The sequence below is a fragment of the Colossoma macropomum genome, unplaced genomic scaffold, assembly GCF_904425465.1.
Source record: "Colossoma macropomum unplaced genomic scaffold, Colossoma_macropomum, whole genome shotgun sequence".
NCBI classification, from domain to species: Eukaryota; Metazoa; Chordata; class Actinopteri; order Characiformes; family Serrasalmidae; genus Colossoma; species Colossoma macropomum.
This window is the reverse complement of record NW_023494800.1, coordinates 672,369-698,442: the sequence shown is the minus strand read 5'-3', so window position 1 is coordinate 698,442 and position 26,074 is coordinate 672,369. Positions and strand designations below refer to the sequence as shown.

Below are 26,074 nucleotides of genomic sequence, written 5' to 3'. Positions count from 1 at the left end.
GTCTCCAGCAAACATCGGGCCAACGTAGGCCCACTGTCAATCGTTGGCCTTCAGCAAACATCGGGCCAACATAGGCCCACTGTCTATCGTTGGTCTCCAGCAAACATCGGGCCAACATAGGCCCACTGTCTATCGTTGGTCTCCTGCAAACATCGGGCCAACATAGGCCCACTGTCTTTTGTTGGTCTCCAGCAAACATCGGGCCAACATAGGCCCACTGTCTATCCTTGGTCTCCAGCAAACATTGGGTCAACATAGGCCCACTGACTATTGTTGGTCTCCAGCAAACATTGGGTCAACATAGGCCCACTGTCTAACATTAGTTGCCAGCTAACACTGGGCCAACATAGGCCCACCAGCTAACGTTGGTCTCCAGCAAACATCGGGCCAACATAGGCCCACCATCTAATGTTGGTCGCCAGCCAACATCTGACCAGTTCAGGCCCACTGACCACAATGTCGTTGGCCCAACGTGATGTTATGTCAATGTAAACAGTGTCGTTGAGCCAACACTGGGCCAGCATATACTTGCTATTTGGGGCAGCCCAATGCAGCCTTTGAAGAGTGCAACAGAGGGAAACTCTTATGTAGCACTCCTGATAATCATGTCAAGTACCTTTTGCTTATAGAACTATTATTATTGATATCGCTGATTTCTGCCAGCAAAGGTCACCAGAACAAGCTTTCTGTTCATTTTTAGCAGAGATGTGTAGTTTAATGTATTAAAAATTAATAATCTTGCTTAAATGTTTAAAAAAATTAAAGTCTGTTAACCGCTCTGCTCTACATTGTGCATAACAATAGGAAATGTGCAGATGAATGAATTACCGACTCTGCTGGGAGAATCCAGCCGTGCTGAAATGTTATCCAAGATTACTGTAATGGCTTTCCTGTCAGTGTTTCTGTCGCTCGGTCTGTAGGAATGAAGGCAGCTCTGAAAGAGTGAGGGCGTCTTTGTCACAGCAGGAAGTTGGCTTTGTTTCGGTTTTAAAGCTGTTCGAATGTCATCCTGTTTTCCTTCAGGGACTCTGAGAGGCTGAGCTGCTCCACTTGAATGTGCTGTAGTATTAAATTCATATAACGTTCAGTGGTTTATGATCGAAAAGAAGAGAATGGAGTAGTTTATGTGAGACTGTTAAGGTTTGTGAGTCGAGCAGATCTCTTTAGATTTGTATGTAAAGCCTCCATTGTTATTGAGATTTGAATAGAGCTCATGCAGAGATGCTACAGTATATATTTTGTATTCACTGTATTTTCATATCTTAGTTCAGTACAGACTTATAAGCATTTAAACAGTGAGTTTGCACTCGTGACAAGTTGCCCCATCAGTGGGTAAGTTGTCACACTAAGTGGGGTTAGACGCCGTACTGTAGACAATCAGTCCATCGTTGGGTTATTTTTAGCTTTTTTTACTTCAAATTCAAAATGAAATGCTACTTCAGAAAAAAAGCTTGATTAATCATTGAAATTGATTGATCATTAATTGCTGGGTCAGTGTTGGAGCGTGACAGAGCCCATTAAAACAGTCCCAACTACAACAACTGGAAACAAACAATCTTCCAAATTAAACATTTCATACATTTAAGCAAAACTATAAAACTAGCTGCCGTGTGTATCCCAGTATGTTCTGGGTTATCTGATCTCAGACTTCAGTAATCAGAGTCACAGTTCTGGCACACGTGAACTGCCTGGCATCATATGTGACAACTTGCCCCCAAATCACTGAGACAAGCTGCCCTAAAGTGCCGCACTTGCTAATATTTGCTATATAAAAGAGTTAGTTGCTATATAAAGGTCCTTAGTGCAGGACATTAGCACAAGTTTATTTTCTCCTCTACAATGTACAAAAATATGATTGTGAAGATTTTAACTAGAAAAAAAAACATTACAAAAATGTAAAGTTCCAAGTTTTTAGCTTATGTTCATTGTTAGCTACATTAGCTTGGTTTGATTACCTTATCACAACCTGCTGGAAACCAAAGCTGGAACAGCATAAATAAACTTGGCTGTTGTCTTTATGGTTGATGAGGATTAATACATTTATATCAGAATTAACAAAGTAAGGCGAACTAGTCACAAATCAATGTGATCAATATTAGGATTAGCATAATAAGGCGAACTACTCACAAATCAATGTGATCAATATTAGGATTAGCATAATAAGGCGAACTAGTCACAAATCAGTGAGTGTGTTTATATGCACTTAATAATCTGATAACTGCAGAAAATCAGATTTTGTCAGTAATTCGATCAACGCGTTTACACTTGAGTAATCAGATAATATGAAACTCTAGGTCTACATGCGTCAGACAGTAATCAGATTTCTGTTTTACAACCAGCCAATAAACTCACAGAACAAGACGTGACGTAAACATAAACATCATCTAGAAGATGAAAAATATTGAAATACTTTTTTTTGAGTTTGGTTTCAGTGTCGCTCCAAAAGTGTTTTGCTGCATCTCGCGGCGACGCTGCTCGCTTATTTCCAGTACCGCCATCTGTTTTCGCACATGAACAGACTGAGAAATCCAAAAGAAGTCAGAGTAAGAGTTTACAGCACTGAGAAATCTGATTACTGAGCTAAAATCCAGCCTCTTTATCAGATTTCTTAATCAGATTTATGGGTCAAAGTATGGTGTTTAGATTTGAACAATCGAATAACTGCAGAAATCCGATTATGAGTTTTTACGTTGTTGGCCCGATTAGGATTATCGGATTATCGGAGTGCTTGTAAACACTCAATGTATTAATATATTTATATTAGGATTAGCGTAGTGAGGTTAACTACTCACAAATCAGTGTATAAATACTTTTATTTGACAATTATAATTGTCACAAATCAGTGTATTTAGTGAATTCATATTAGGTTTAGCACACTAAGGCCAGCTAGACAAAATCAGTGTATTAATGAATTTGGCACTGGATTATCATTAAACAGCACGCAGGTCACAAATTATTGTGTTAACTATTGATATTAGGATTAGCATATTGAGGCCAGGTAGACACACATCAGTGTATTAATGCGATTAATCTTTTCTATTCGGCTCTTCATCCTGGAGAAAATGACTCTCACACTCTGTCAGTCTGATGTTTGTTCGAGATCATGTGACGCGTTTTGGCCGAGGCTGCGCTGAAACGATCTTTCATTTCTCCTCGCAGCGTCGGCCATCATCAGCGAGGTTTATGCTTTCCAGATGTCGGACAGAACTCTGAACGTCCCTGAGAAAAGCTCCTGACCTCAGATACCTTCTCTTTATTAAGTGTTATTCTCTGAGGAGGCGTGTTGTCAAAATATCTGTCCGCTGGAACACGGCTATCCGTCTCACTGAGTCACGGCGCTACTATTTCACACCGGCCTGTTTTTATTACAAACTTCAGACAGACCTGCATGTTATAGTGGCTACAATTGTGCTAAGAGGTATTATTCATATTCAAAAAGATAATTCATGTTTAAAGTGAAGAGAGCAGCTGTTTCTCTTTCTCTTTTTCTGAAGGTTTGTTGTTGGAGGTAACGTAATATTACTTTGGCTGCAGAAGTAAATCGAAAACTAATAGCAACTCTGCCAGGACTGTAGGTGAAATTTATCCTGGGGACCCTGGGGACATGTCCCCACCACTTTTTTTGAAAAGCCAGATTGTGTCCCCACCATTTTTTGCAGCTTAATTTATTGAAAATATTGGAAAATCTTTGTAAAATGTTGTAAAATAGCTTGCAACAGGAACTTGTCCAAAAACCTTCTAAAACTGTCACTAAGACCATTCTGAGAAGTGTCTGTGGTCAATATTGTTTCTAAATTGCAATAAAAGCAATAAAACTGTATTTATTTTGCACCTTTCACACAAAAATGCAGCACAGTGTGTTTAAATTAAACAGTAAAAAATAATAATAATAAAAATAATGTATGGCAAAAAAAGTTCTGGAATGCAAAATCTTTGAAGCTCAACATCTCAAAACTGCTCAGAACATAGAACCCTATAATTCCAGGGGGAAGATGCTGCTCTTCTCTTTCTTCCAAACATCTCAAATTTAGACTCTAGTTCGAGTGCGAATGTTCTCGTGCTCAGGGTTCTGCAGTGAGGATAAGAGGCCTCGTGTGTGAACGATTAAACCCTTTCATATTTAGTCAGAGCACTCAAACTCAAAGCACACTTGTTGTATTTTGATTAATATTACAGCAGTAAAGCCACACTGGGACTTGCAGGAAACTAGCAGGAGCTGCACTTCTGAAAGTAGTTTAGAAACACTCGCTGGACGCTTGTAGCTCATATCTGATTACTTTTTAATGAAATTCTTCACAAAATTTCTAATTAGTTTACCTTTAAGTTACATGAATGTGTTCTTTGGGGAAAAAATGAATGTTGCTAATAAATGTTTGCCTGCTTTAGTGCAAATTTTACGCGTAATGAATATTCAATCCACCAAGCCTTTGGGAAACATGTTACCATGGTAACAATAGCTATAATAAAAATCAATAAAGATGTCAGCGGGGAATGGGAATTAGTTAATAACTGGTCTTAGACTCACTGCCTTAAAAGCTTTTGACCCACTTTCTGAAAAGCACCATCTTAACTGTTACAGAGTGGATGTTTAAAGCAAAGCCATCAGTACAGAAACGTTCTGCTGCAGAACTGTAGAGCTTTGGAAGGAAACAGTCCAAAATGTCCAAAAGTATCCAGTAATGATGGTTCTTCAAGGATTCTTTGCCAAAACAAAGCATTTTAGTTCATGGGCGGAGCCTAATTCTAGCCACGCCCCTGCATTTTAGAGCAGGGAGTGAGGCTGCATCCCTGTCCCTCATGGCTACATGGTGAGAAGTTAGATCCCATTGTTTTGAAGTAAATGTGTCCCAAAGTCTGAAAATCAGTGTGGAACATTAAGAATCGCCATATTTTCTGCAGTTCAGCACTTTTTAGAGTTTTAATGAAAAATATGATGATTTTCTGTGTGAACAGCTGTTCAAAGCTGTGTTTGCTGGTCATGAACTGCTGAGTTTCTGAGCTCAAAATGAGCTAAAATTGTCACTACTGAAACAGTCACTACTGAAACAGTCACTACTGAGACAGTCACTACTGAAACACACTACTGAAACAGACACTACTGAAACAGACACTACTGAAACGGTCACTACTGAAACAGTCACTACTGAAACAGTCACTACTGAGACAGTCACTACTGAAACACACTACTGAAACAGTCACTACTGAAACAGACACTACTGAAACAGTCACTGCTGAAACAGACACTACTGAAACAGACTCTACTGAAACAGTCACCACTGAAACAGTCACTACTGAAACAGACTCTACTGAAACAGTCACCACTGAAACAGACACCACTGAAACAGACACTACTGAAACAGTCACCACTGAGACAGTTACCACTGAAACAGTCACTACTGAAACAGACACTACTGAAACAGTCACCACTGAAACAGTCACTACTGAAACGGACACTACTGAAACAGACACTACTGAAACAGTCACCACTGAAACAGTCACTACTGAAACAGACTCTACTGAAACAGACACTACTGAAACAGTCACTACTGAAAGTCACTACTGAAACAGTCACCACTGAAACAGTCACTACTGAAACAGTCACTACTGACACAGTCACTACTGACACAGTCACTACTGAAACATTTGAGACAGTTTGGTAGAGTTATGATTGTTTTGGAATGTTGAATCATTAGTTTTATTAGAATAATCATAATTAAGTTATAGAGTCACTCAGAGGAAAAGGACTGTAGTCTAAAATCTCACTTAAAAGTCCCAAATGTGTTTCAGCTCTGACCAGTTTGGAAAACGATCCATATATGTAAATGAGCTCTGTTCTGATTGGCTCTGCCTCATTCAGAAAGCAGTCCTGACTGAAACACATATAACTTCAGTGTGAGTGGGCGGGGCTAAACTTCTAGATAGATGGATGGATAGATGGATGGATGGATGGATGGATGGATGTATAGATGGATGGATGGATGTATAGATGGATGTATAGATGGATGGATGGATGTATAGATGGATGGATGGATGTATAGATGGATGGATGGATGTATAGATGGATGGATGGATGGATGGATAGATGGATGGATAGATGGATGTATAGATGGATGGATGTATAGATGGATGGATGTATAGATGGATGGATAGATGGATGTATAGATGGAGGTATAGATGGATAGATGCTGAGTACAAGAGTAGAGGCTGTGACTGCAGCACAAACTCACTATTAACACCTTCATTTCAGAAGGAACTTTTGGGTGTATTTTCTACATCCGGCTCTGAAATCACATCAGGCATCATGATCAGCCAGCAGCTCTGCAGGACTGATGTAAAGCCTCCACTCTGAACTCCTGCAGCTCAGTTCCACACGTGGAGCATTTACTGCTGCACCCAAATAACAAGGAAATCTGTTCTCCATGCGTGACAGACTCATTTTCTCCCTCTGTGTTTTAATAACGCTGCCAAAAAGAGGAAAGAGACTGCAGAGCTGAGGGAATGGAGTCATTCTGCCGGCACACATTCCGGAGAAATATCTCCTCATGAAGTCACTCCGGCGGGATTGGGGAGCTCCATTATAATACAAACACTGACTTTAATCAGCCTTACTGTAACAGCCAATCACAGCCGTTCAGAGCACTGAGAGCATCTGACTCACCTAAAGAGCACAAAGAGGGGTTACAGTATACATATACCTCCCTCTGTCTATAGAGAGAGAGCACGAGAGAGGCTAAGAGGGAGGAGAGAGAAGAGAGGAAAAAAGAGGGAAAGAGAGAGAGAGGAGGGGAAGGAGAGGGGAGAAGGGAAAGAAAGAAAGTTAGAGAGAGGGAATAGAAAGAAAGAGTGAGAGAACGAGGGGGGAATAGAAAGTATGCAGGAGAGAGAGAGGGAGAGGGACAGAGGAGGGAGGGAGAGATGGGGCAGGGTGAAAGGGGGAGAGATGGAGAAAGAAATGAGAGAGAGAGAGAGAGAGAGAGGTGGGGGGGGGCTGCCTCACACCAAAAGATAAAAGGAAATAAAAGTCACCTGTAGCAAAATAATTACTTTTTTTCCTCCAACATAAAATGTTACAATGTTTTTCCTCTATTTCTTTTAATGCTAGCAATTAATTTAGACTGTCATACTAGATGTCTCTCTCTCTCTCTCCCTCTCCCTCTCTCTCTCTCTCTCTCTCTCTCTCCCTCTCTCTCTCTCTCTCTCTCTTTCTCAGTGCTGATGTGGTGGTGTGTAAAGGTGATTTGGGGGCTTTAGTGCTCAGAGGGGCTGTTTCATTAAAATTCTCAGAAATTGAATCTCACCTCCAAATTCACACACAGACCACCGGAAAACAAACACTTTACCCTCAGCTGACCCCTCTCTCCTGTCTCTCTCCCTCTCTCCTCTCTCTCTCCCTCTCTCCTCTCACTCTCTCCTCTCGCTCTCCCTCTCTCCTCTCTCTCTCCCTCTCTCCTCTCTCTCTCTCCCTCTCTCCTCTCGCTCTCTCCTCTCTCTCTCTCTTTCTCCCTCTCTCTCTCTCTCTCTCTTTCCTCTCTCTCTCCCTCTCTCTCTCTCGCTCTCTCCTCTCTCTCTCTCTCCCTCTCTCCTCTCTCTCTCTCTTTCTCTCTGATGTAACAGAACTGGCAGTTGGCATATTTGTATATTTAGTTATACATTGAATATATTAACATTTTTCTTCTTCTTCTCCTCCTCCTCCTCCTCCTCCTCTTTCTTCTTCTCTTTCATCTCCTTCTTCTTTTTCTTTTCCTCCTCCTCCTCTTTCTTCTTTTTCTTCTTCTTCTTTCTTCTTCCTCTCCTTCTTCTTCTCCTCCTTCTTCTTTGTCTTCTCCTCCTTTTTCTTCTTCTTTTCCTTCTTCTCCTTCATCTTCTCCTTCTTCTTCTTCTTATTCTTCCCCTCCTCCTTTTTCTTCTTCTTGTCCTTCCACTCCTTCTTCTTCTTCTCCTCCTTTTTCTTCTCCTTCAGCTTCTTCTTCTTTTTCTTTTCCTCCTCCTCTTCGTTCTTCTTCTTCTTCTTCTTCTTCTTCTTCTCCTTCTCAGTCTCACTGCCGTCACAGTTTGCTGTCTTCTTGTCATTGTTACAGTGGAGATCATGGATTGGTGGATTAGTGATTAGTTGAGTGACAGGTGCAGTTCAGATGAGGAGCTGCTGCACGACGACAAGCTAAAAACAAACCTAACGAGCTCAGTTTCCTGAGTAGCTGGTTAGCTTGCGTCAGTTTGGCTCGGTTCTTTAGCTCCAAGATGAAGGAACGTGTGTGAGTGACTCTGCTTACAGAATGAGAGATTTAAAACAGGCGTGAGGGAGGAGTGCGGGGGAGTGTGTGGGGGGTGAGGAGGAGTGCGGGGGTGTCTGTGTGATGAGTGAGTTGCAGACACTCTGGAGGACTCGGGGTCGATGAGTGCATAGAAATAAAAATGGGGTTCTTCAACACTCTTAAACAACATGGTTCTTCCAGGGTTCTGCAATAAAGACGATGGTACTATATAGAACCATGAACACTCAAAGAACCATTTGCATGCTTAAATGGTTCTTTTCATGGTGAAATTGGTTCTTCAGTGCTGTGAAAAAGTATTTATCCCTCACCCAATTTCTTCTATTTACTAATTTGTCACATTTAAATGTTTCAGATCATCCAACTAATTTTAATATCAGATAAAGACAACAAGAGTAAACACAAAATGCAGCTTTTAAATGATAATTCCATAAAAAAATATTCAAAACCTACATCCACCCATGTGAAAAAGTAATATTCCCCCAAAGCTAATAACTGGTTGTGCCACCCTCGGCAGGAACAACTGCAATCAAACGTTTGTGATGAGTCTTTTACATCACTGAGGACGAATTTATTATTTTTATTTTTTTAATCCAGCTACACTGGAGGGTTTTCGAACATGAACTGACCGTTTGAGGTCTTACCACAGCCTCTCAGTGGGATTCAAGTCAGGACTTTGACTCAGCCTCTCCAAAACCTTAATTTCATTTCTTTTGAGCCGTTCGGAGGTGGACCTGTTCGTGTGTTTTGGATCATTTTCCTACTGCATAGCCCAACTGCGCTTTAGCTTTAGATCACAAACTGACAGGCGGACATTCTCCTTCAGGATTTTCTGATAGAGAGCAGAATTCATGGTTCCATCAGTTATAGCAAGTCGTCCAGGGCCTGCAGAAGCAAAACAATACCAGACCATCACACTACCACCACCATGTTTCACTGTTGGTATGGTGTTCTGATGGTGGAATGCGGTGTTAGCTTTTTCGGCAGATGTAACAGGACCAATGTCTTCCAAAACGTCCACTGAATATTGTCCTAAAAGTCTTGGGTGGTCATCTAGATATTTTTTGGCAAATGCAAGACAAGCCTTTGTGATCATTCTGGTCAGTGGTTTGCGCTTTGCGCCTTTCCCATAGATGCCATTTTTGCTCAGTGTCTCTCGTATTGTGGAATCATGTACATTGACCTTAACTGAGGCAAGTGAGGCCTGCAGTTCTTTAGATGTTGGTCTTTTGTGACCTCCTGGATGATTAGTCAATGTGCTCTTGGTGAAATTTTGGTAAGCTGGCCACTCCTTGGAAGGTTAACCACTGTTCCAAGTTTTCTCCACTTGTGAATAATGGTTCTCACTGTGGTTCCAGTCACTGACTCCCAGAGCCCCAGCAATGGCTTTGTAGCCCTTTCCAGACTGGTAGATTGTAGAAAGTAGATGACTTTGTTTTGCATCTGTATTCTAATCTCTTTAGAACTTGGTATCATGTGCTGCTTTTTGAGACCTTCTAGCTGCTTCACACTGCCAGGCAGGTTCTATTTAAGTGAGGTTTAGATTGAACAGGTTTGGCAGTGATCATGTCTGGGTGTGACTGGTGAAACTGAACCCAACAGTCAATGGAACTTAAGTGGTTGATTGAGTAGCTAAGGGGATAATTACTTTTTCACAGGGCGAGGTAGGGCTGAACAGCATTTTTCCCTTAATAAATGAAATCATCCTTTAAAAAGAGCATTTTGTGTTTACTTGGGTTAAATTTGACTAATGTTAAAAGTAGTTTAATGATCTGAAATAGTCAAGTGTGCCAAATATGCAAAAACAGAAGAATTTAGGAAGGGGCAAATAATTTTTCACAGCGCTGTATATAGTAGCAAAAAGGGTTCTGTTTACTCTTGATTTAGTTAGATTAACTTGGATCAGCCTAGCTAGGTTAAAACTAACAAAACTGCTAGGAAGGCTGGGAAGGTTATTTGGGCAACAGACTGAGAGTCTATAGTGTTTTATCCAAATTAATCTTATTATTGATTAGATTTACCTCAGTAACTAAGGCATTATAGAAGAAACAGAACGTGTTGCTAGACTTCCATTCGTCAGTTTAACAGATGAGTGAAGCAAAAAAAATGAGTGCAATGTTTGTTTTTCTGTGTCAAACCTGTTTTTTGCTAAAAATGTCCAGTTCACAGGGCTGGAGAGGTCAAGAAACAAGAAAACATTACATGACATTCTGCCAAACTCCCTCTCTCACCTCCTTATCTATCTCCCAGCTCCCTCAGCAGGGCTCGGATTAGCACAGCGCCTCACTTCTCACTTTTACAGCAGGAGTTTAGGCTGCATATCTCAGGGGTGATGTGATGTTTGGACTGTAGTGGACGCTCAGCAGTTGTTTTGCTGTTCCATACACAGTGGACGTTCTTGGAATGCGTGTGATGGTTTGATGTTTTCTTGGCTCCTGCTCAAGCAGTGCCATTATATAAACATCTCATTATTTATCCTGAACTTTCTCAGCGTGTTGATTAAAGCTGGCTGTCTGGGTTCAGTGTTTAAGATTCACTTTGTGGAAAAAAAATTGTGAAGTATACACTGGCTCGTGAGTGGGGCTGTAGGAGTTAAAGTGGACTAGTGAGGGCAGAATCCAGTTATAAACAGAATATAAAGTGTAAACCAGTTAAAGTGAGTCTGTTATGAGCAACCAGTGAAGTTCAAGTGGCCACAGCCTCATCAATTCATGCTTCAAACAATTATGACAAGTCATCCTGCAGAAGCAAAGCAGCCCCATACCATCATACTACCACCGCCATGTTTCACTGTTGGTATGATGTTCTTATGGTGAAATGCAGTGTTAGTTTTACACCAGATACAACGGAACCCATGTCTTCAGTAGAGTTCCACCTTTCCACTCAGTCCACAGACAGTTTGATGTTTTCTTGGCTCCATAATATAAACATCTCATTATTTATCCTGAACTTTCTCAGCGTGTTGATTTAAAGCTGGCTGTCTGGGTTCAGTGTTTAAGATGCACTTTGTGGATAAAATATGCACCGTCAGGCTCGCGAGTGGGGCGAATGTGGGGCCATGTCCACCTTATTCCTGCACCCCATGATGCTTTGAGTGACTTATGGACAGAACTAAACAGACAATCGGTGTCTCATTTAAAGGGTTGTTGCTAGGTACACTCTCAGAAATAAAGGTACTAAACTGTCACTGTACCTTTAGTCAGGGAACATAACTGAACCATAATCCACTGAAATGATATGTTCTAAGCTGTACTGACTCCACACACCCCGTCTCGTCTCCAGGCTTTTATTTTACTGTTCTGTTTAAAACATTCGGTTATGAAAAGGTACAAATACGAACTTTTCACCTGGAGAAACTTATTTAAGGTTCACAATCAGACCTTAAAACCACTGTTGGAGCTTTGAGGAACATTTACACTGTTTGTACCTTGATGAACGAGAAACGTACCTGAACAGAACCTTTATTTCTAACAGTGTGCTAAAGAGTTAAAGTGGACTAGTGAGGGCAGAGTCCAGTTATAAACAGAATATAAAGTGTACACCAGTTAAAGTGAGTCTGTTATGAGCAAACAGTGATGTTCAAGTGTTAGATCTTCATCTGGTTTCATTCCTCTTAACTCTTAAAGTATGAAGCCACAGTCTCGTGTCTGCTGACGCGCTGAGATGTTTACGCTTGTTGCGTTGCTGTTCTTGCTGTAATTTCATCTTCACTCAGCTCTACTGTCAGCCGCAAACTGCACCCTGTCCCAGAAACACCTCAGAGACGTTTAATGGGACAAAGCAATAATGTAAACAGTGAGCACACTTTCTTTGACTTCACTAAAACGGTAAGGAACGTCACTTCTGTTCCCCAATCGAATATTACAGCGATAATCTCAGAACATGAAAAATAAAGTGGATTGAGTTTGATTCCCAGTGACGCCACAGAGAGTCCAAGAGCATTAGTGTTCTCCTCCAAGCGTGTTGACCATGGCATTAGCAGCAGTTCGAAAAGATGTGGTGGAGCTTCACGTGCCTTGGAGGAAGCATCTGCCAGCTTTCACCCTCCCAGCTTGACAGCGTCGTGTGATAAAGGGAGATCTAGCTAAATGGATATGATTAAAACTGGGGTGAAAATCCAAATCCATAATCAATAATGACTCGAAAAGTTAACAGTATTGATTGAAGTGTTATAATCTTGACATTCAGTACTTTATAAATGTTCTATTGCATGTTTCAAGCATTATAGGAACAACCAGGAGTTATTAAATGATGAATAACATACTGTAATGTGTAATTATGAATGATATAAAGTTATTTGTCCTGAGAGTTGGTCACTACTTTTGAAGTATAAGGCATTCTGGATTTTAATTTTATTAGAACTTCATTCTTGGTGTTCTACAGCTTTCTCAGTCATTTCAAATTCCTCTCTGTTCATCATTCTAACATTTCTACATATTTATATCTTCCTTTTGATTATCTGAAAGTTGTGAATTTGTACAGGACGACCATCTTAGAACCCTTTAATGCATTATGTGCAACAGAGGAGGTGAAAACTGTGATTCTGAGCTTCTGTATTGTGATTCCAGACCTGTGAACTGTGGTGTGTGTTTTAATGGCTCGATCTTGGCGGCGGGTGTCGGAGTGCGAGCGGCGTCTATCTCCTCCCAGTAGCTGACGGTAGCGGGGCAGTCTGTATTTATAGAACGCTGTAAGGGGTGAGTCATTTGGCAGAGTGCCCTGTTTTCGATCATCGGATTTCCAGGCCAGGTTGAGAGTGTCCAGAGCGTCCAGATTTACAAGCTCTCTCTTCACTCTGCCTCCTCCGGCCTCTAACAGCCACTCTAAAGCCCAGACGTTACACACTGCTCAGGCTGCGGGTGGCTGGGACTGCCCTCTCTCTCTCTCTCTCTCTCCAGCTGCTCTGGATAGCTCAGGGTCCAGGGGGAGAAGAGCAGGAGGGGAAGAGAGGAGAGGAGAGGAGAGGAGGAAGAGAGCAGGCAGCAGTGGAGGACTCAGGCTGTTCTGACAGAGGGGCGAGCAGAAGAAGGAGATAAAAGTGATTGGGATGGAACGAAAGGCATGAGATTCCTGAAGAGAAGAGAAGAGAAGAGAAGAGAAAAAGGGAAGGGGAAAGAGAAGAGATCAGTAAAGAAGAGAGTTAAATAGAGAGGAAATAAAAGGAGGAAAGAGAAGAAAAGAGCACTGAAGAGAAGAGAAAAGAGCAGAAGACTGGAGAAAAGAAAAGGTTAGAAGAGAGGAGAGGAGAAAAGGAGTAGAAGAGAAAAGAAAAGTGAAAAAGAGAAAAGAGTAGAAGAAAAGAAGAAAACATAAGTAAAAAGGTGTGGAGAAGAGAAGTAAAAAAGGAGAAGAGAAGAAAAGAGAAGAGAAGTAAAAAGGTGTAGAGAAGAGAAGTAAAAAGGTGTAGAGAAGAGAAGTAAAAAGGAGAAGAGAAGTAAAAAGAAGAGAAGAGAAGTAAAAAAGGAGAAGGGAAGAGAAGAGAAGTAAAAAGAAAAGAAGAGAAGTAAATAGGAGAAGAGAAGAGAAAAGTAGAGAAGAGAGGAGAAGAGAAAAGTAGAGAAGTAAAAAAGGAGAAGAGAAGAGAAGAGAAGAGAAGAGAAGAGAGGAGAAGAGAAGAAGTTCTGGCTCAGTGATCGGATGAACGTAGCGGTGCGACTCTCTCTGCTCTATGGATCTGAACTGTAATCCAGGTGGGTGGCATGCCAACCGCCTTAAAAGCGTCCCATAAAACACTCAGAGCTGCGTTTTATTGGCTGGAGAGAGGGAAAGGGGAGGAGAACAAAGCAGTTCATTTGCATTTGAAGTGTTTGTGAAGTCTCTCTTGTGTTCCTGCCGCTTTGCTTTGCCCTCAGAATCAGCTGCCGGTTTGTTTACGGTGCGGTTATGATTTACCGGCTGCGTGATTGTCCTTCTTAGCACTGCGGTCTACGGCGAGAGCTGAGCGGATGGGGATAATTAGCCGGGCGGGAAGCTTCTCTCGGCCTCTGTTTGCTGGCTCAGTAGTTAAGCGCTCTTCTCTTGGAGGCAGTTCAAACCAATTCAGTAAGAGATGCTTTTAAAGCGTTTCCTCTTGGCACTCGCGCTCCTGATCTTCCTGCGTTCCCGTCTTTCAGCCACGGAATTTGACGTGGCACTTTGAGGCGTCAGTGCTTTGATCTTCTTTTACAATCCCCACATTTATTTGGACATTTATAAGGACAAATGCTCAATATGGTGTCCGTATGTGTTTTACTGCACACTTAAAAAGATGGTTAATCAAGGGTTCTTCAGTAAAGACAGGGGCCCTTTATAGAACCATGAACGATAACCATTTGCATGATTTAAGGGTTCTTTGCACCATGAAATGGTTCTTCAGATTGTTGGAGAACGTGTTGTATATGGTTCTATATAACACCGAAAATGTTCTTCCACTGTTAGGATGTAACAATAGCAGAACCCTTTTTGGTGCTATATAGAACCAAAATGGTGAATGGCTCTTAAGACTGAAGGTGAATCTGTTGTATATGGTTCTACATAAAACCTTTTTGAAAAGGTTTCTATATAGCACCAAAAAGGGTTCTTCCATTATATACATGCTTGACATCACAACAATAGCAGAACCCTATTTGGTGCTATATAGAACTACATACAGCACATTCTCCATCAGTCTGAAGAACAATTTCACCATGCAGAGAATCCTTCAAGCATGCAAATGGTTCTTTGAGTGTCCATGGTTCAATATAGAACCACTGTCTTTACTAAAGAACATTTGAAGAACCATCTTTTTTAAGCGTGTAGGGTTTAGAAAAGATGGTTCTATACAGAAACATGAACACTCAAAGAACAATTTCATGCTTGAATGTTTCTCTTCATGGTAAAATGTTTATTCAGATTGATGGAGAACATGTATCTGGTTCTATTGTTACAAGCTTGAGGTTCTTTGAGTGTTCATGGTTCTGTATAGAATCATTGTCTTTGCTAAAAGAACCATAAAAGTTGTTACATTAGCAGGAAAAGACTGTCTAGATTACGAGTTTTCAGTTTTTTATAGTGAAAAACATCACGCGACTGTATTTTATTTATGTTTCTAGCAGCATGAAGCTTCAGAGGAGCAGCAGAACACACTGTATGTGCATGGCTGCTACTGCAGCATGGCCAACAAAGCAGAACATTTCTGAGATGCTTTTGCGTTTACAGCTGAGTGTTCACGAGAGAGTAATGTCAGGGAGTGTATTTTGTACGTGATTCATAAATCAAGAAGCTAAAGGCGTCACATTCTGTTTAACGAGACCTTCTTGGCAGACATGAATGCAGCACCCCAGTAAAAAAACATTTAACGCCATTTTCTTTACTAAAGAACCTTTGAAGAACCATCATTTCTAAGTAAGTATCTCTGATGGAACTCTTGCGGTTCCTATGCAGAAGCAGTAAAGAAATGCAGTGTTTATTCTGTAATATACAATCTGGGCTAGTAAGAAATCTAGGAACAGTCACGGCAGCAAGGTTGGTTTTTTATTGTTGGTGTCTTTTTATCATCTACATAAAGTTTATGTGAGTAATAAATGGACATTTGTATTCTTAATCGAATTGAGAACCATCAGCCAACTGTGTTTTGCACACTGTGGAATTAGACCTCCGCATTTAACCCATCCATGCAGTGAAACACCCACATACATGCACACTAGTGAACACACACACTAGGGGGCAGTGAGCACACTTGCCTGGAGCGGTGGGCAGCCCTATCCACGGCGCCTGGGGAGCAATTGGGGGTTAGGTGGGAAATGGGATTTAGAGGTCCCTGTTTTGCTTTAGCCCTCATTGCTCGCAAGCAGCTCAACATAGCGTCACAGCACTTCACGCAGGCGCTATGTTGAGCTGCTAGCGAGCAATGAGGGGCAAAGCAAAACAGGGAGCAAAACAGAGGCAAAATATTTCATTTCATTATATAACTTAAAAATATCTGAGTCTATTTCCATTCTGTCTAGAGAATGGCCACTAGGTGGCATTGCAGAAAGGGGCTATGGGCTCCAAATCTAAATGATACTGTTAAATTATGCGTATCAGCATAAAAACAGTCATGGTTTATTCAACAGTGAGGCTCTGCTGCCCATCTATTGAACAGGACTGTCAAGTCACCTTGTGTTCATGAACACCTGGTCTTGCATTTTACAGAATTTCATGTGTATCAGCAGGAAAGTGGCCCACAAGGGATGCCAGTGATAACTTTAACAGGCCAGGCATCTGGATATCCCAGCATTCTCGGCCCACAAAATGAAAGCCGTCCAGATCTCGGAAGGTGGCTGAGAGAAGCCCAGATAGAAGAGAAACAGATTTTGTTTTTCCAGACTGATTTCCAGAAGCTGAGCACTGGGAGCAGAGGAGGATCTTCTGGCCTTCAGGCTCAGCTCCTCCTGGGCTGAAGAACAAGAGGCAGCGAAAGGGGTTGAAAGACATTCCTGGCTGCTGCCTACAGGGCTGTGTGAGAATGCAGACGGTCCACAAAGGGCCAGTGTCTCTGAGGTTCCCATGGCTTAACAGGCTGTTAGAGACTCCTATAGGGGCGAAGGGAGAGTGCTGTATATGCACTGCTGTCTCTGGAGTCTACATCAGATAAGCAGATGTCACGAATCTGATCCTTCAGCGAGCTGTCCCCGACTCTCAGAGGCTCATGTTGTCCCAATGTGGCCTTCACATACACTCAGCTGTCATAGTCTGACTCAGAGAGAGAGTGAGAGAGAGAGAGAGAGAGAGAGAGAGAGACTCTCTTCACATCCAGTTGGGTTTTCCCTGTCGTCGGGCCCAGGGGACAGTGATTAAACTCAACATACGGTTTCCATTTCTCGTGTCATTGTCTCCTTTGAGACCATCACCAAATATATCTTATTACAGACGTGTTCACTGCACTTAGTTCTATTCTTCAGAACTTAGATTTGGATGAGAACCTGGGGCTGTACTACACAAACTTCTTAACCCTGAAATCTGATCTGTTTGGTCTCCATGACGACTTCAGTACAGACTGAATTTCAGACAGTGGCTATCACAGAATAAGAGTTCCTACCTTCATAATCTCATCATGAACTCCAGATAAGAAAACAGCATCACACAAACATCCTAACTAGACTAAACCTCCTAAATCCTGTCCTAACTTTAGGATGAACCCCAACAGGGTCCTCACTTCTGTTTAAGGTCCGTTTCTATGGTTTTTAGGCAGCTGAGTCAGCAGCATAGTTCACTACCAGCATAATGAGCTCCATTTATCTCTACTGTAAAACGCTGCTTTCACTGTGAGATGATTTTCTTTTCTAACTCTGCGTTTTAAAGATCTCAGACGCTGCAGACTCGATCTCCACCGCCCCTCTGATCACCTTCGTGTGTTAATGTTGATGATGAAATATTACAGTGATGGTGGTGAATAATGAGGAGACGGAGCTGAACGTGTGTCTGTTTATTAGGAGGAGTAACGTTAGCGCGCTCAGCTAAAGCGTTTGGGAAATGGAGACTGAAACTGGGGAGCGGCGACGCTCTGATAAACAGCAGGGGGCGCTCTGATAAACAGCAGGGGCGCTCTCACAGTATTCACTACTTACAGTTTATCACACTTTAGTTTAGTTTGACCTTTTTTACAGCAGTAACAGCAGCTTAACTCACATTTTAACACTATTTTGATGATGTCCTTACCATCCAGCTGTGTGTTTATGGTCGGTTGCTAGGAAACGGACGTGACAGTTTGATTGTCCGCTTCGATCGAGTAGGTTAAGATTTCCTAACTGGGGATAAGACGCTGTAAGATAAGATAAAATTCATCATAAGATCAGATTTGATTCTGTAATCCGGATTAGTGAAAGAGAGGAAGTTTCTGTTATACAGCTGCTGGAACCAAAAACATATCAGCTCCGTTTTTATTCACGACAGACGTCGTCCCAAAGCAGCTTTCCAGAAATGCCCCCAATTAGTGTCACTGAGGGCAACAGGAAAAACTCCCCAAGAGCATGAGGAAGAACCGGAGGAGAACCAAGATTCAAAAGAAATAAAACTGCCTAAAAGCACATGGAAGAAGAACTGAGAGGAACCAAGACTCTAAATGAAAAAGTCCCTAAAAGCATGAGAAAGAAGCACTGAGTGGAACTAAAACTGAAAAGGAAAACTTTCTAAATGTGTGAGGAAGAACTAAAAGGAACCACAAAACTTCCAAACAGCACGAAGAAGAACCTGAGAGGAACCAAGTCTTTTTTGGAGAATGAGGAAGAACCACTGAGAGGAAACAAGAGAAAAAAAACGCCTGTAAAGCATGAGGAAGAATCGGAGTGGAACCTAGAGCAAAACCAAGAACCATTAAGAGGAACCAAAACTCAGTAAGGAGAAACTCTGAGATTGTGACAAAGAACCACTTAGAGGAACCAAGACTTAAAGAGAGAACCAATCCTTCTCTGAGCCACACCTGATCAGTGAGGACATAAGAAGGACAAGAACTGGAATTGGGGAAAGAAACTAGCGACAATGATTGGGTCTGTAAGAGAACGTGGTGGAACACATACAGGATGGAAGATATAGAACATGGTGGAACACATTAATGTGTCAAAAATGGTTCTTTGGATAGATGCCACAGAAGAACATCGTGACTTAACGTGCGGTTCTATGAAGAACCATTTTTGTGAATGAAGTATGTGAGTGTGAAGATCCTGTAGTTCATATAAATCAAAGGCTCTCTACCAGTGATCTCCAATCCTGGTCCTGGAGATCTACCTTCCTGCAGAGTCTAGTTCCAACCACAATCTGCCACACCTGTTCCAGATAACCAACCTGGTCCAAGTCCCTGATTGGCTGGATCAGATGTTCTAGAGTTAAGGGGGTGGGGCAGATTATTGGATACAGGTAGGAACTAAACTCTGCAGGATTGCAGGGCTGGAGACCACTGATCTATACTAATTAAAGGTTTTTCATAGAACCATGCAGCCAAGCCAAGAACCACATAGGAGTCCTGTATGTTGGACACATGATGGACGGTGGATCACAGTGTTCAGAATGAGGGGAAGGCAGGACTGAAACTTCTAGATGTGGGTTAGGAGTTCATGCAGGATCCACAGTGATGAAGCATATTAGAGATCATGGCAGGTTCTAGACGTTCTGATAATTGGAGAGATAAATATGTTATAATTATCTGTTACTTTTCTGCATTTCAAGTTGAATTTTGGTTTCCTTTCATCTTTGCATTTAATTTGCTTTAAGTGTGAAGATCAGTATTCAGTGCTGTTTTATTCCACTCTGAGAAAACATGAGGGTGTTTACTCTCTCCTCTAATTTAATCTGCCTCGCTCTGGGAGCAGCTGAGCGGTTCTGAACTGGCTGTTACTGAGATCAGTACAGAGGAGAGAAAGAGGGAGAGAGGGGAGGGAGAGAGGGGGATAAAGAGGAGGTGCTTTGGAAGGATTTAAGAGGCGGAGACTCCCAAGTCTGTTGCTCTTGTCAGTTTCCGATGTGCAGTATCACCTCGCCTTCTCATTCTGAGTCATGGCCAAAGATCAGGAGGTCAGACGGGGTGAGGCAGCTTATGAGACAAAGTCTTATAATGGCTGTGAAAAGGCTTATAAAGTATTTTAAAGGCTATAAAAAGGCTTATAAAGTCTTATAAAGGTTGTACAAATGTGTATAAAGTCTTATAAAGGCTATAAAAAGACAAAGTTTAATAAAGGCTGTACAATGGCTTGTAAAGTCTTTTAAAGGCTATAAAAAGGCTTATAAAGTCTTTTAAAGGCTGGATGAAGGCTTATAAAGTCTTATAAAGGCTGTACAAAGACTAAAAAGGTTTTATATGGGCTGTACAATGGCTTATAAAGTCTAATAAAGGTTGTACAAAGGTGTATAAAGTCTTATAAAGGCTGCGCAAAGGCTTATAAAGTCTTTTGAAGGATGTAGAAAGGCTTATAAAATCTTCTAAAGGCAGTACAAAGGCTTATAAAGTCTTGTAATGGCTGCACAAAGGCTTATAATGTCTTATAAAGGCTGTACAAAAGCTTATAAAGTCTCTTTCTGGTAGATCCTGATGTTCTGCGTGTTTTCTGTGTGAATCAGAGGAAGCTGTGCAGACAGTTCTGACACAGAGGAGCTTTTCCCACTGAAGCTTTCTGCTTCCTGTTGTGAAAGCTGTGGAATTTTTGTGTATCCTGATTTCTTCACAGTGAAAAATTGGCCCGAATCTTCATAACTGAACATCGCCATTGATCTGTCGTCACCTAACTACAGATTAGACGTTGGAACAGGAAAAGTTTCAGACTAAACCATTTAAATTCTCCAGCGTCTCCCTGAGGAGCTTCCAGCCAACATCACACAGCTTACTGGACATTTCCCTCACACTGAAACGCATAACATGTAAACATGTTCAGGACACATTCAGAATACATCTCCATTCAGAACATAGGAAAAGGCATTTAGTCTCAGGGATGAAGCGAACGCTCCACAGGACTCTGACGAAGCTCATGTGTTCTGTGTTTATGAGCCGTCACTTTCATTCTGTCCTCTCGCCACTGACTGAGGTTCAATATCTTTCTTCCACTGGCAGCCTAATATTGGAACCAGCATACACCGATCAGGCATAACATTATGACCACCTCCAGAACTACAGTTACAGACTGTAGTCCATCTGTTTCTCTGATACTTTGTTAGCCCCCTTTTACCCTGTTCTTCAGTGGTCAGGACCCCCATGGACCCTCACAGAGCAGGTACTATTTGGGTGGTGGATCATTCTCAGCACTGCAGTGACACTGACGTGGTGGTGGTGTGTTAGTATGTGCTGCGCTGGTACGAGTGGATCAGACACAGTAGTGCTGTGTCAGAGCAATAATATCAGGATTTTGGGTGATATTCCGAGCTGAATTACTCACTGATGCTGACGTGACAGCTCGATGCCGTCATGCTTGCTCGTTAGGGGCGGGTCTGCTGAATGTCCTGATATGTGGATCATGTTTGTATCTTAAACCGTTCTGAAGTTATGAAGGCTAGAAGTGACCTACCGCTTCACAGTCTTAGGGTCCTTGGGCTATAACAACAAGTACATATACGACAGTGGGCCACAGCCATACATATCAGATGTACCCACACGTTAAAAAGCTCATCACAGTAGAAGAACCCTCCTGGTGCTATATAGAGCCATTTTCAAAAAAGGTTCTATACAGAACCATATACAACACATTTACCACCAATCTGAAGAACCATTTCAACGTGAATTTAATCATGAAATGGTTCAATATAGAATTCCAAATAGAGCCGTTGCCTTGGAGAACCATTTTTTGTTATTATTTTAGGTAACACTGTATTTGGATGGTCCACTGTAGCTGCTCAGTCTATTTTTGTAACTCACTTTCAACTAAATATCTATTAAATGCGACTGACCTTGAAGGTGCATGTGAAGTATTCCATTAAATCTGCCCCTAACCCTAAACCTAACCTCAGGGCAAAACCTACACTTACTCCTAAACCTAATCTTTACCTAAATGTTGTTGATTATCAGCTGAGTATCACCAGAAAGTCTGTTAATAGTATAAGTATCTGTAGATCATCTATAGGGCACCATCCAAATAAAGTGTGACCTTATTTTATATTTATAAAAATGTACATATGTTTCATAAATTGGGCTTTTGGTTTTGTAAATAACGAGCTTGTTTGTGTGTGAATGCTGGTACCGATACTGAGCTCAGATATTGAAGCTCTTTCAGTGGAGAGAGGACAGAATGAAGGCGACAGCTCATAAGCACAGAACGCATGACTACACATTTCACATCAGAGTCCTCTGGAGCGTCTGCTCCGTTCATGAGACATCGTGAGGAAGACTACCACCGCAGTGTTTTATCAAGATGCATTCTGAATTTAATCTTTATTTTGTTGGTAACTCTTTACTGTTGGGTTCTATTCATACGTCTACATGACACCTACATAAGCTTGTCATGATAACTGATATAACACTACATAAATGTTATTAATGCTTATTCCAATAGGCATTATTGGCTATAAATGTTTCATTTGCCAATTTTGATCAATGTAGCCTTTATGACAGATGACACCTATTGTAATATACATTAATAAACATTTATGTAGGGTTATGTCAGTTGTCATGACAAGCTTATATATGTGTCATGTAGCCTTATGAACTGTACCCTACAGTAAAGTGTTACCATTTTGTTTTACTAACTTAATCACAGCACTCATCCATCACTACGCCTCGTTCTGCCCAGCTCTGGGGGGGTTTGTTTGCAGGGGTCTGGCTGAAACAGAGTGATGTAATGCCATCAGTGCCTTGTTTGCAAATGTCCATTCTTCCCAGTCAGCACTTTCCCATCAACCCTTTCAATCCTACAATCCTCCACACGCTCACTGCGAGTCAGGACGCTGGAGCCAGCAGCTTTGCCAGAGAAAACAATCCCAATGTGGGCTGGCAGGACGGGCAGAGTTCACCTCACAGACGGCCTTATCTCTGCTGTCTGAGCTCGACAGGCCGGACGCAGCAAAGAGGGCTGACATAATACGCTTTCTGTGTGTGTTTGTGTGTCCAGGAGTGTGTAAGCAGAAACGTCAGAGTTGGGTAATCAGGGTGAGCTGGATGTGAAAGCATCGCTGTGGCATTAGATGCATAAAAACGGGTTGGATGGTGAACGTCGTACAACGCTCTTAAATCAGGAGTGTCCCTTCTGGGTCACAGCTCTGCAGAGAGGACACTCTGAGTTCAACTCATGAAGGCCTTGATAATCAGCTATTGAGCTGAATTAGGTGAAAACATCTAATATATCTAATATTGACTACATTAGAGAAAATTTTATGACTTGAGACTCGACTCAAGAAAATCGAGAAAGACTTGCAACTCAATTTTGACTTGAACACCAGTGACTCGGACTTTGACTCAACTTCAGCCTTAAGTCAGGCTAATTTACTGAATTTTATAAGATTATGTCACTCATTTCCAGAGGTGTGGACCCGAGTCATATGACTTGGACTCGAGTCCGACTCGAGTCACAACTTTGATGACTTAAGACTCGACTCAAGAAAATCAAGAAAGACTTGCGACTCGACTTTGACTTGAACACCAGTGACTCAGACTTCAGACACATTCATACTCGACAGGCAGTGCAGTATCTGACAGCAGAAGCTAGAATTTCTAAACTTAATGTTACACAGCTCACTGTTTAGCTAGGGAGCACGGAGCCGTTTGGGACTCAGCCTGGGTTTGACGCGACTTCTGACTGAAACACAGACATTTGAAGGGTTTAAGACATTCAGGTGACACGCTTTAGACTTTTATATTGCAGTTTCAGTGAATCATATTGTGAGTACTTTATTTGCCGCAGTGATACAGAGTTCTGTTGCTGTGAGGCGGTCAGATTTTAGGACACAAACTATTTGAAGTCCTATTTTACACTTCTTCAGTTGTGCAATACTTGTAACAGAACTGAACAAAAGGGGCCTCGTATCTGTTTTGAGAACAGACAGTAAGAGCTGAAGTTTCCTTCGGCTCTGTGTGTGTCAAAGCCCCATGCAGCGACACTCGCAGGCACTTCATTTCAGAGATGTGAAAAACAGAGAAAACTGCAGCAGCGTTAAAGATACAGCTGTTACAGTTCCTCTCCTTAAGTGTGCAGTTCAGCCTTTAAACACACCACGTGCTGCGATGAGGAAATATAAATAATGATGGTGTGGAATGTGGAGTTCCTTCCTGAACATGTGGTCCGGCTCGTCTCTGTGGCGATGCTGCCTGTGCTGTTTGTTTTCTGTGTTGATGCGGAATGGCAGTCGGAAGCTCGGCCTGGGAAACTGTCTCCTGGATTTATGTGAGCTCTCTCGGCGGCAGATGGGCCTGGAAGCGGAAGAGTTCAAATGCAGTGGCTTGAAATGTTGTTACATGCACTTTCTCTCTCTCTCGCTCTCTGCCTCCCTGTGTTTATGCTCATGCGTCTATTTTTAGAGGAGAGAAACCTCATACGGGGGATGTTCGTGAAGCTGCGTCCCTTAAAGGGGCACTCCGGCCAGGATTTTCCGCTCAGTAGACAAGGAAAACTCTGTTTTGATGATGTACCTGGAAGGTGGGAGGAATCTTTGGAAAACTACAAGCACAAGCAGATCCTTGAGGTCGAGCTGTTTGAAAAAGCTTTTCTGTTTTTTCTCCACAATAACTGGCTAAGCAGAAGGAAGCCAAACTGTATTTATTAGCCTATAGCTCAGTTGCTACCCCAGCTGTTTTGCGATGCATGCTGGGAATTGTAGTAAGAGAACACTGATGGATGGAAAAAGGGATGCAAAATTGTGAATTCTGTGAGTCTGAGTGTTTACAGTGCTGCACTGCAGAATTCTGGGATTACGCTTGGATGTCCCTCAAACTCTCTGAAGTTTTGAACTTTTTAAAGACATTTTGTGAGTTTGGAATATGCCTGTGGTATAAAGTCAGACTGTGGGACTCCAGGAGGGGCTGGAACTCTGAGAATGTGGGCTGGAGTTCTGCTTTAAGCTAGACATTTTGACACAGCGCACCCTGAACAGAAGTAGGGCTGAGAGAAAAGGACACGGGGTCAACGCAGGAAATAAAAGGTAGGCACAGAAATATTTATGACATATAACCTCTGGAAAACCTCTGGGCTTCAGGAACTTCTGGTCAGCGCTGGTTTTTCAAAGTCAAAAATGAAAGCCATTTTGGAAACTTGCCGCTTTCACGTCCTGTGGTGGACAAAGATGTTTAAGCCAGGACGTTTGACCACACATGCACTTTTCCTCCGAATTTCACTGGAGACTCTGAGCTACAAGGTAGTTAAGTAGCTGAAATTCAAATATTTCTATGTGTAAGCTAAACCTGCAGTGCCCTGAAATGACCACACCAAAATAGCCCCCACAAACCAGCAGGCTCTGTCCAGTGTGGTAGTTTTGAGGCGTTTGGCAGTTCTAGTCTGAGTTTGAGTAGTTGGTGTTGGTTTATAGCTGTGCTGTAAAAAGCAGAATTTTATGCAACTAGTATTTTACTTATGTTTTGATTTACTACATGATAGAAATTCAGAGAATCCAGTGACATTCGGGGGAAAATATGTACACGGCGATTTTAGTTTAGCACAGGACAAGACAGCAGCAATTTTGCAAGATGGCATAAATTTTTATCTCAGAGAAAAACAGCAGAGCAGGAGTTCATAATAAAGGCAGGATGATGACAACAGAATGAAAACACCACCCTGGAGTCTTTTAGATTGGCATAGATAGATAGATAGATAGATAGATGGACATTTACACAACATATAAGACAGATTTGTTGTGTTTACATGAGAGCAGGTGTTGCTCTAAGTGGTATGAGGTAGTTACAACACAATGAATATAAACATAACTGTAAATATCAGCAGTGTTTACAGTGTACAGTGCGCAGTGAGAGTCATTACAGCAGCAGGTTATGATGTATTGCACAGTGTGTATTAACAGGAGAGGAGATACAGTGATGTGACTCAGCACAGTTCAGGCGGCAGGAGATCAGCACCGTAAGGTGGAGGAGCTTTAGGTGTGGTCCTCCTCCCAAACACTGCTTATGTCATAACTCATTACACCTTTTAAGGCGTTCGTTAAGTACTGAAGGAATCTTACAGGAGTGTGGATTCCTCCACAGCTCGCCAAGGTTTCTCAGCCAGCGTTCTCCATGGCCTGATGATAGTCGGCCTGGTGGTTTAAACAAACTGCATGGAAATGTTTTTCCTCTCGTTCCCTTCATCCTTACCTCACCTCATATTCAAACAGCCTCGCCTCTTCACTCTAGATCCTCACTGTAATGACATCTGCTACTCTGCATGTGACATCACATCGTGGTTCTGGCCCAG

At 42.0% G+C, this 26,074-nt stretch overlaps 1 protein-coding gene across 2 annotated transcripts in view; it reads left to right on the top strand.

Annotated features, from left to right (window-relative positions):
* The window catches only part of arhgap24 (Rho GTPase activating protein 24), a 216,678-nt gene that overhangs the window by 123,179 nt on the left and 67,425 nt on the right, over nucleotides 1-26,074 (top strand). Inside the window, exon 1 of one of the 2 annotated variants that reach the window (XM_036587721.1) lies at nucleotides 13,801-13,960. The exons of the other annotated variant lie outside the window; for it this stretch is intronic. Within the exon in view, the coding sequence (XP_036443614.1) occupies nucleotides 13,939-13,960 (22 nt within the window). The 5' untranslated portion in view covers nucleotides 13,801-13,938. Of the gene's footprint in view, nucleotides 1-13,800; nucleotides 13,961-26,074 lie in introns of those variants that run through there. 2 annotated transcript variants of the gene reach the window in all.